The 11,779-nt window shown below is 41.6% G+C and overlaps 1 protein-coding gene across 1 annotated transcript; it reads left to right on the top strand.

Annotated features, from left to right (window-relative positions):
* The first annotated feature begins 6,320 nt into the window (after positions 1-6,320).
* LOC117584235 lies at positions 6,321-7,452 on the top strand. Its single transcript, XM_034273030.1, has 3 exons — positions 6,321-6,471; positions 6,532-7,061; positions 7,116-7,452. Exons 1-3 carry the CDS (start codon positions 6,365-6,367, stop codon positions 7,229-7,231), a joined length of 753 nt encoding a protein of 250 aa, XP_034128921.1. The 5' UTR covers positions 6,321-6,364; the 3' UTR covers positions 7,232-7,452.
* The last annotated feature ends 4,327 nt before the right edge of the window (positions 7,453-11,779 follow it).

Genomic DNA, 11,779 nt, shown 5'->3' with positions numbered 1-11,779 from the left:
GTATGTTTTTGACCCCCTGGGGTTATGGTAGCGACACGTGCAATGGAGTGATGGACATTTGATAGGAGGTTCACATCACGTACACAATGAATGGGTCAAAAATGGTCAACAAAAGTGACACCTTAGAAGATTTATTTTTGCAATGATTGCTCTTTGATTTCACTTAAAGGCACGGAAGACACAGGCCAGTGCCGGTAAATGCCCAAAAAATGTATAAAAATATTAATTAAATTCCATTTGCCGCTTCTGGAAGTAATTAACTTTCTTGTTTCCCCACATGAGTAACAAATTTCGAGAACCTTCGCCCAGTCCGGTGCTGCTTCTGTGCCAACCCCGAGGTCAGCTATCTATCTCCCAGAGGTGCCATTAGGGTTTTTGTCCCACCACAGATATGCCTGATGTGCAGTTTGGATGCTCTGCACAGTTGCAGGACAAAAAGTCGATAGAATATAGTATGAGCTAGCTTGCTTTTGTATTAGAAAAGTGGAAGCCTTAAATTGAGGATTGCCCAGAGCACTTCTATATGGAAAATTCGTAGATCGAAATTGTTTCTCAACTGTCGATGTTGTGGCATTCGAACAATACGATTGCGTAATTGTTGTATTTATACTCCGCTTGACTCAATTCTGATGTCACAACTGCTCCAGCGATTAATTCATTATTCGCTTATTTGATTCGACATTTGATTTGGCCTTTACACTTATCAACTTAATATTGGGCGCCGGCTGTTTGTGGTTGTGGGAAACATGTTTGGGTTGAAATATTGAATTGAACATTTCCGTGTTTTTGTCCTCTCGTTTGTGGGCTCATGTTTGATTAATTGTGTCCACATACGAACAAACGAACTCCTGCTGTTGAAAAAATACAATTTTGGCTCAGACGTCAGATGATTTCAATTGCATTTCGACCGCAGCACGACAGGAAACCGAACTCAAAAGGATATGAATGATATGGATATCGAATATAAGGGCAATTGGCTAGAATTGGCTTCCATGCAAGTGAAATGGGTATCTATGCAGATCTAAGGAAAATTCCACTGCCACAACTTCGAATTTCATTGGCAGAGAAAAGCTCTTTCGCAAAGGTAAACGGAAACGTTCTCCGTTCAATGCTTTGCTTTCGATTGGAAAAGCATCGACAAGGAGGGAACGGGAGCTGCCTTTGTATGCCATCAAAAGTCAGCAATAAAATTACTTACGTCACACAGGGACCACAGGGAAATCGAATCGAAGGCAAATTTAAAATTGGAATATACACATAAGATAGTCGTCCTGATTAAAGATGTGTGCTTGCAGCGCAATTTGCTTTAACCGAAACATCCATTGGCTGATGGCTGCCCCAGAAAGACGAGTCCGTGGGTGCGAAGATAAGCCGATAATCTGGTATTTCCCCAAGCGACAGCTAATGTCTGTGATTTGTGAGCTGTGAAGTTACCTGCTTTATTTATTTAAATGTAAATGTATGATTGCATCACGCAGTGAGAGCATCGACAACCATCCCTTTCTCACTCTCATTGTCTGCAGCTGATAGAGCTTGAAGCTCTCTCTCGATTCATCTATCTCTCTCTAGCAAAGCAGCTTGCGGCAGATGATCTCTATTTACCGTCTCTCTTTTGATCTGTCCTTAAACATGTTCGCTCTCTCTCTAACACTAACAACAACGCAACTATGAGACAGACAGTGGGCAAGACGGTGCGTGCATGGCGATGGTATAAGCAGAGCACAATAACCAACGGTAAAGTGCAAAGAAGCAACGGAAGGGAACACTGCAAGAAACATTTTCAGTGAATAACCAAGAATACACTGCAAACCATATTAAGATAGCAAATGTTTAATAAAATTATTTTCATCAAGTTAATATATATTTCTTTATATTTGTTAATGCCTAATACTGCTTATTAGTGTGTTTATCTCTGGTAAAATTAACATTTTATTTAGTACAAATAGCCGCACATTCCTCGCATAAATACATCGAAATTAAAGTTTTTATTCACTTTTTACGATATTCCGGAAGCTTGGTTGCCATAAAAATTGACTATTTCCTACTGATTGAGATGCATTTGGAAAATTAAATCATAAAAATGCAAATTTACATTTCTTTAGCCATAAAAAGCCATCAAAAATAAAACGAGAGACTATGGAATAATCAATTTCACATAGAAATTCTATTGCGGATTGTATTAAAATAAAGTCGGATATATAAAAACCATAAATAAAATGTGTATTTTAATGTAAAGCTATTTTCCTAATGTGTTCATCATCCTCATCAGCTGCCAGGCAGCTTTCTATAGAGTCCTCTTGCACAATGCGACAGCTCCTGAGAGATTGGAAAAGTTTGCCTTGTTTTTTTATTCACATCTCTTCATTCTTTCAACCACAAATGAAGGACACTTGTGTTAGGTCGCTGCTTCTATGTTATTAGGCAAAACATGCAAAAGAAATTTGTTCTATTTAAATTTTTTAGTAACTTTCCCAACTTTTCTCCCGCTTTTTAAACTATTCAGACTTTACGCCAAATTTAATTTTGAAAAATTGTTTTAAAATAAACCCCATTTCATGGGAAAATCCACTACTTACATGCAAGGGTGACAACTCATCATTGAATCGTTATCCTCTGTCATAAAGTGTTGATTAGACAGCCAACAACAGCCGACTGCACAGATATATAAGTCGAATGTCCGACTCAGTGAGCCTACAGTTGGCCGCAAATACAAACACACAAAGTACTCAAACAGAATATTGGACATTTACAAATTTGCGGACAACAGAACACTGTCCAGCTCTCATCCTGTCTCGCACTAATTGATTTAATTGAGTTGTTACGCATGGCTCCACTGAATTGATCAAATAACAGCACTAGTGCCTTAAAGCTGATATAGTTTACATAAGTACATAAACAGTTTACATATTTACATATTTGAATGGGAAACAATGTGAAAACACTTAGAATAACCCGACAGTGTCAGGTATTTAAGTTAATATTAATCGCCAAAAGTTATGCATATGTATATGTATTTGCATATGTATATTTATATTCCATTTGCAGGCAGTAGTCATTTTCCATTCTCAAACACACACAGCTCAGTGCTTGCACTCTATGAAAATGTTTTGCCTAGAAAGTGTGGCCGGGCCATTTCTCATAATTTTCAATAACTAACTTGAATTAAAAATTACTTAATTGTGGTATAATTGCCTTCTCTATGTTTGATGTTGATTTCATTTCTATTCATTTCAATATATTTCCATTAAGCCTTTCTTTACATCTTTGAAGTAATAAGAATCCGTTTCAGCAACAGGTTTGAAAGCGACATGTTGTATGAATAGGCAGGCCTTTGTTACTCTAAAATTTCCCCTTATTTTCTGCTTCACTGTTAACCAACATAATATTAGGTTCTCGGCCTTAAGTTTTTGATAGGACATTTTTATACGAGCAGTTGTAACCGAATGCTGGATGAACGCGGTTCGTTGGGGAAGGAAATCTATTTAATTAAACAATAGTAAGCAATTTCTCTGTTGAAAATACGTATGATGAAACCTCTTCTATTTATGAAATGTCTTTCATGGAGCCTTTCTACAGATTTCCAGAAACAGATACGACACACTTTCAAATTTGAATCCATCTTACATCTTCTTGTATTATACATTTAGAATGTGAAAGGTTACTTAGCGAATAGCTTGGGGTTAAGGCATTTATATCGGCAAAGTCATTTGGTTGAAGCCAAAGCCAGGAACAGAATTTGTTCGATGTACCCGTGGAACGAACCAAATCTAGAGCGAAAATAAAAACGTCAAATAATTGAAACTCAACCAATAAAACTGCAACAAAAGCGGGGCAAGGTGAAAGCAAACAAATTGCGCGAACAACCGATAAAATCAAGCAGAAAATGGAAACAAATGTACAAATAAAACCGCTATTCAACTGAATTGCACGGGGAAAAGGACTGTGAAAAACAACAAGAAAGATAGAAGAGAAAAATAGAAAATCTCAAATGGACCCCATAAACCCAACGCCCAACCTCAATGCTGCCTCAGAAACGTAGATAAGCGCGCGAAAGGCAACCCCAAATTGATATTCGTTCCCCTTTTAAATACCCTTTCAGAAAGTATTACGACTTGAAGGTGAAGCTTGTCACACAGAAGAGGAAGCAGGACTATTTCTTCTTATAAGGATTATTGGAACTGAGTCCACAAAATAGAATCAAAATCTATGCCAGAGAAAAAAGGAATCTGTAAGGGTATCCAAAGAATGGCTTTTGTCTTGTCTCCACTTCCATACTCTGCTCAAGGACAAGCCCTAATTCGCTGGGTGGACTCGAGGGCGGGCATCATAACAATTTAAAGTAGAGCTGACAATACTTGACAGGCGAAAGTGTTCTTGACTGGAAACGTGGCCAGCACCCTGAAGCAGCACAGACTTTGAGCCTTGGTTTCTGTCTCCAGCTATCGACATTCCTTCAACTTAAGCAGAGCTGACAGAAATTCGTGTAATTTGTGTTTGTACCTTCTGCCGCCTCGACATAAATTTAGTTTATTATCAGTTTTATGTTAATCGATTTTGAGACTCTGGCAACAGCTGCTTCAGCACTGAAAATTTGTAAATATTTATTTTTGGAAGCAGGGATGCGAACTTCAATTTGCTTCTCTTCAAATCTGTTTCTGCCTTTAACTCTAATTTGAAGACTCGAGGATAATTTGGTTACAATATTTCACAGCTGTTTCCAAACCCCCATCCTTCCTCGCAATCCTTTTTTTGTCAAGGCAAATATGTAAATGATGTCCGACATGCGTAACATATGCGAGTTGTGGTCAGTTCTCTGGCAGAATTGTTTTGCTGGACCCAACTGATTATGTTATGCAGATTAGCGGCAAAAGTCAGCAGTCAGTTCTGCCCAGTTCTTCCCCCCCATTTGCTGTGTCCCAATCGTAAACTATCACGCAATTTTCCCTTTTTTGCCATGAGGTTGAAGCCAGCATCCACACGTGCTTGTGGTGACCCAATTTGGTTAAATCTCATTCAGCTTTTGGCTGTCAGATCGAATGAAAGTGGAGCAAAGGAAAAGAGCAGTGCCTTCAATTGCCATCACCTGCCTGCCGCCTTCTGTTGGAGGCTGCCAAGACATGAGAGGCAACTGCGAGAATGAGAACACGAAGAAGCCTGGCAAACATGCAGAGAGCTAACAGAAAATTGAATTTTACGCTTATTTATATTTGCTGGTAGTCGCCAGGTGAGCAGCCAACAGAATCAAAGTACACTAAGGTGCACCTTTCGGAGCACATATTTGTCCATGCTCAAAAAGCGCAGAAAAGTTGGCAACTTTACGCTGGCGGATATGGATGTGGATCAGCTCCATTAAAGCCAACTGTTGCTGGCAATATGCTGTGGAATTTATGGGACTGTCTCTCTTTTCAACAACAGGATGTGGCAGCTTGTGCTGCTGCTGTCTGCGTACAATGTTGGAGAACTCTTAAAAGGTGCATCTCGAAAAGAAAACTGTGCAGAGCCAAAAGTATTCATTAACCTAATTTATCTTTCCAGAAACACTTCACATTATTCAGAATTATTCGATCCAAAATGCGAGTCATTTCGAAGGTCGCCTCCTATGCTGGAGTGGCCCCAAGGGGATGATAGGAATGATAAGAATGAATGATATTCCCATGGAGACACAAAGCCCCCCAAAGCAGTCAACAAAGGAGCCACAAATCCCTGGTAATCTGCACTGTAATTGACATCTGATTGGAGGAGCAGCCTCTGGCTGGATGCAAAGTCTCCTCTACGTGCTGGCGGTCTAATCACAGTGCCACGACTCTCCCTAGAGTGGAGAAACACAACACAATCCACACATGTGAACTCTGAACTCTGAACTCTGAACGTGACACATTCTTGGGTACTTTCTGACGAGCAAAAGTCTCGCGGTCAGCGGAACCTCACAGCCAGAAGAACATGTGAGGAAACTGCTACGAAAATGGTTTATCAAACTAAGTTTTCTCTTAGCTCGTGGTGGTAATTGGAAAGGATATTTAGGAGTCCTAATTTGGGTAACGGAATTAGGCATGGAAGAAGGAAACATTTTCGTCTTTTCCTCTTCTGTTTTTTTGGCAATTGTTCACAAATTATGCAAACATTTCGCTGCCCTGCTCGTGGTGGGTACATAAAATTGCAGTCAATTCAATTTCCAGCATTTGTTTTACATTCATATTTAGGTCGGGGCATGTGCTGTCCCGTCTGCCCCCCTATGCGACACTTTTGGCTGTCATCTGGCAGACAGAAGAGGGTCAGAAACTATGAAGTAAACTCTCCATCAAAGCATGCCTTCAAATAAACAATATTCAGTTCGTTTCGAATGGGATCCTGAAATAGTCACACAATGTCTCATGGAAGCGACGAACCCAGCGACACATCTTCCGCCGAATATGATTCGGATGAGGAACCGATAATTGGCACTTTCATAAGAAAAAACTTTAAGTCAGATTCGTAAGTGGAATTGTTACAGCATTCGAAAGAAATTCCACCTCTGACTTCCATCCAACGCAGCCCTGTCATGATCTATCCGAGCGTGGGAAAGGTCACAGCCAATGGCATTGTGAGCACGCCCTGTGATGAGAACATTGAAGATCGCCAGCTGAAGGCAGTCCTTGTGCTTCCCGATTTGAAGGAGCGGGCAGCCATGTCGTCCATGGAAGGTCTGTACGAACTGTCCCAGCGGCTGGCAGTGACTTCGCCCAGACTAATGCCACCAAAGGGTGTGAAGGACACGAAGAAAGCAGCCGACACTGGGATTACCTCTTTCAATGAGGCACAGCAGTCAGATACAGAGGAGACAGGAGAAGAGAAGCTCGATCAGCCTGAAGAGATAGAAAAGCTTCGAAAAGTTCCAAAAGGAAAGCATTTCGTTCGGCTACCGATTTACTCCAGCTGGTCCCCAACCATGAAGCAAAATAAACACAAGAAACTAAAGAAGAATTGGGCCAATGCACGTTTAGCGGCTTATACCAAAAGTAAGCTCAAGGAACTCCACCAAGAAGCCACACACCAGAAAGTAGTCAAATTTGTGAAGCAAATGGGTAAGAATCGATCACTTTTCGTGGCATTTCACTCAATTTTCTTACCCACTGCAGTGCAGTCCGATGTCTTCAAAGTGCTTCTGCTCCTGGGCCTGGCTTGCCTCATTTCCATATTATTTTACGGCATAGATGCCTCGGTGGAGGAGTCTTCTAAGCTTCTACGCCGCTAAGATGCCTGAAAGTTGATTTATTTTAGTAGTTTGTGTTCAAAGTTTACACAACACTTTACACTGATACAAATTGAAGGCAGAGAATCGCTCGTGATTATATTTTGGCATACAAAGAGGGCAGACCACAACATGATTAGCCCTGAAATGCTCTTTAAACAGCTGTCGCTAACTGAATTAAATTAAATAATAATGGCTCCAACAGAGCCACACCAGTCCAGCCAAAACCAGACCAAAGCCAAAACCAGTAGCAAAGCTTCCCCTCGGGATCTTGAATGCTGCTGTGCCTGTGGTGAAGTGTGGAGCCAGGAGCAACAAATAGAACAATTTTCCCTGTTTTATTAGTCTTTAGTTTTTCATAATTAAAAGCATTTTAGTGTGCCACTTCATGATAGGCAAATGAGATCCAATTTTTGACAGCGGCTAGGGCAGAGATTTGTTTTAATTTGGGAACAATTTATGGCCGTCACTCGAACTTCTCTATTCTGCCAAATCACTAATGTCCAGCCAGACTTTATGACAATTTTATGCATTAATTTAAATGAAAAAAGATAGGACAAGATTTTCATTAATTTCTACAATTTCTTGTGCTAGACAACCGCAGCGAGATGGGAATTAAATTAAACTAATTTTGTGGTGTGCAGATGACATTTCCATTGTGTCAACACGTGGTCATTGACGTGCTTTGGGTTTGCTTAAATGTCGCAAAAGTCAACCTCAGTTTCAGTTCTATATCGTTGCGCCAGTTCCAACTCTCATCTGCGACTCCTCTTGCATCCTGCGGGAATATACGAATGCGTCTGGTGGCTTCGGGGCTTTAACAATGCGTACAAGTCTCTAGCAGCTTCCCAAGGAGCGATGAATTAAAAAGGGCTGCTATTCCCCTGGCGGCAGACCCCGCAAATGGCTGGGGAAATGGTATCCTAACCAGACAACAGGCGACGCTTAACCATTGTCTAAGCACTGCAGACAAAATGTCAGGAAACGAGAGCAGAAAGCATTTGAAATGGCAACAGAATGACGCCCAGAGTGTTTGCGGCAATTCATTGGAGAACACTGATGGGGCGACAAAGACAAAATAAGAAAGGAGAAAAACTAGAAAACAATTCCCTGAGCCATGGAGAATTTTGCTTGAAATATTTTTAAAGCGAATCCGTGACCCATAATGTTACGTCAATATTTTTGCTTTTTACCTCAGAATTGGGGCACGAGAGCCGCTGACAGTTCGACAGCCACTGGATGGATGGATGGATGGCGTTGAAACCAGTGTCAGAGTCTGCCCCCTGGCCTTATTGGATTTTTGTTGTGGCCACATTTATTTACCCTCTTCGAGGCGATGGTATTTGGACACACAGTGTAAATATGAGAGGGAGATGTCCATGTCATGTCCCAGAACCATCCCCAGTTGCCACTTCCCCTAGAGCAATTCCACAGCAGTTGATTGAAGACATTACTCAGCGCCCGACCGATTCACCTTTGATGTTCGGTCTGGGTCAGGTAAATATTCGTGGAGTGCTCTGAGGAATTGTTGTTCTAGTTTATTAGCTGTGCAAAATATTTCTCTTCTTTTTATCTCTCCACCAACTTCATCCTTTATGTGGCTCTGTGGGGGTGTGTGAAAAACTTTGTTCCACTATCTGCATTTGTGCATAAATATAGACGTATCTCTGAGGATTTTATAGCCCCCGCTGGAATAAAAGAGAGAGATTGCTGCCGCCCAACTGCTGCACTTTGAAATTTGCATGCTAATGAATTCCGTGAGTCCGCGCAGCAGAGTCACCCAAAAATGTTCAACTTTTGTGTGTGCAAATCCGTGATATTAGTGAAAGTTCTGAATATACGGATCGAAGGTGGCAACAGCAGCCAGTTGTCACACATCCGAGATGAATGTTGTTCCATATGTAAATCACTAATTTATATTTATTGTTTATAGGTAACGGTTAATAAGTGACTAAATGTGGCATAACGGTGCATGAATTCGATTTCTGCGTCGTTCGTCGTCTGGCCTCGCACACAACCTTTTACGTCGAAAGCTCCCTCGGCGCTCTCTCTCCGATCGGTTGCCCGCTCTCGCTCTCAATTCGCTCTCTTTAGTTTTCTCTTTGCGTTTTTCTCTCTCGTTGGGAATTCGCAGTGAGGCGAATTCGCCCTTGCTCGATTTGGTGTTTCGTCCAGCAAAACCCACATAACTCTTTTCTTTATTTTGGCTCCCACTTGTATCCCATTTTGTATGCAATTTTCATTGGTATTTTGTATTGTTGCTCTCTTTCTTTTGGTTCTGCAACCATTCATTTGAACTTTGTTGCGGTTTCTGGTTGCACTCGTTTTTTATCATGGAGCGTAAACCACACTCTGAAATTGAAGTATGACCAACAATTGCTGCTGTTAGTGCCAGCTGTGCACTTTGTTGTCTCGTCTATGGCACATCCCTGCCAAGGGGTTTCATTTTGTATCCCCTGTGAATTAGGTGTGCGATCTGGATCTGGATCTGGATGGTGCCATCTGAAGAGCCTAGTAAAAAGCATCCGTGGACAGTGGAAAATTCACTCTTAGTACGTCAAAGGATAATTGTGTGTCCCCCGCTGTGTCAGCGCATAATAGAAAGACAAAAGAATGCCAAAACACACGCGTTGTGAGGGGAGCACCACAGCTGTGGAGCTGTGGAGCTGGGAACTGGTAAAACAGCAGGGAATGAGAGTGTCAGAGGAGTGCCTCACAGTAAGGGGTTGTGTGTGTGGGGGAATCTGTGCTGGATTATCCCAAAAGTCACGGCTTAGACAAATGCTTTATGCTCCACTTGGCTGCATTAGCCCCGCGTGGAATGTTCAAGTGCCGCTGGCACACGCTGCTCATGAGTTATTTATCGTTTGTTTCAGAGATTTTCCCCATTGATTTTCTGCAGGAAAATACAATTAATGACTAAGCAAATCTTTACAGAAATTCAATTCAAGAATTTTGTTACTAAAATGAGAAAAACCTCTCGCTCCTGCACATTAAATATTCTGTCAGTGCAGCCACAACAGTCTCATCCCACGAGCATCTCCTTGCGAAAGCTCCGATTATGTCCATCTCTTATTCGATTTTAGTCCTTTCTTTAAGCTGCAACATTAGATATTATTACTCAAACAAAATGTATTTTCGAGAAACTTCACAACAACTAAAATTTGATGGGCAAACGCAGCCACATTTCCGCCATTTCCATTCGATTCTTGGGCCATGTATTTCAATTGCAATCGTCAATGGGAAGTCTCTTCTATGCTGATCGTTGACATCAAATTTGATGGGGATGTGGTGCATAAACGCATCATCAGCTTTCATGCGCAGTGGAAGAGAACTTAAGTTCACATTAGCTGGATGAAGAAAAATGTCAATTGCCACGTAGGGCCACATAGGCCAAGGATACATATAAGTGCAGCCAGCACCCTCCTCACTTTTTCTTTCTTCACTTATTTACGCAGTCAACAGTTCTGCCATTGACTTAGGCCCTGGTTCCACTTCTCGACGCATTCATTCAAACTCCGTTTGTATTTGAATTTCCCTCATTGCGCATTCAGGCGTTTCATGGCCCAGCAATGGGCAACTTTTAGCCAAAGCCAAGGCAAAACACACCATGCCATGGCCCTTAACCCTTTCGGTGGAGCCAGTTAACCTTGCCGGAGTGGCGGCAGCCGCAAAGTGGCCTAAATAATTGCACGTTCCAATTGGCTCAGAGGGGGTTTGGTGTTGCTGGTGCTAGGAAACTGGCACAGGCACCGCTTTTCGTATCTTTTGTCATTTCTTTTGTACTGTCAACAATTCAGCTGCAAGAGGAGCAGCAGCTGCCAGTGCCAGTGCAGACAAGTTGACTGCAAATATTATGACTGACTTTGAGTCCTTTGTTTTGTTTGATGAAAGCCAAGACATTCTTTTGTTGACGTGACGAAAATTGTTGTCAAAACAGACAACCCAGTGACGGAGCACAATAGAAACTTCTGTGGTCCGAGTTTCATATAAATTTCCACCCGTCAGAGTTATTTTTCAGTGGCGAAACAGCTGAAGGTTTCACTCAGTGTCTAAGAAGCTTAATTGATAGAAATTCCCATAAATATTAATTTCTTTGATGGCTTCATAGCTCCTTATTAGAGCTTTCCCTTGCTAAACTCTTCTAATAAAACATTCCAACAGGCAGAATCCATTTCTATTCGCTTGACAGAACAACATTTCCTTATTGAATGAGGAGTAAGTGTAAGTTCCTGTAAATAAATGGATACTTTTACTGCTCCTGCTCGTGTAGGTAATCTAAAATTCCTGCCACATTGCATTGGATTTGTCCCTTGCGACTCCCTTTGACATTCTCCGGCTCATTTGCAGCAGATGCAAGCCCAATGCCTGGCCATAATGCTACTCGTATGCGGTTGCACCACTCCCAGGCACAGTCACTGGCATTTAAGTACAAAATTTAAGTTTCAAAGTCGTTGCCGCTCTGCCTGGTGGCTGTTGGCTGTTGGCTGTTGCCACTGCCATAGCAGAGTTTTACCCTCAGAAGCGTTAATTCACTCACATCAGGCTGGC

The sequence above is a fragment of the Drosophila guanche genome, unplaced genomic scaffold, assembly GCF_900245975.1.
Source record: "Drosophila guanche unplaced genomic scaffold, DGUA_6, whole genome shotgun sequence".
Taxonomy (NCBI): Eukaryota; Metazoa; Arthropoda; class Insecta; order Diptera; family Drosophilidae; genus Drosophila; species Drosophila guanche.
Note: the sequence above shows the minus strand (reverse complement) of the source record. Positions and strands in the feature narration are given on the sequence as shown.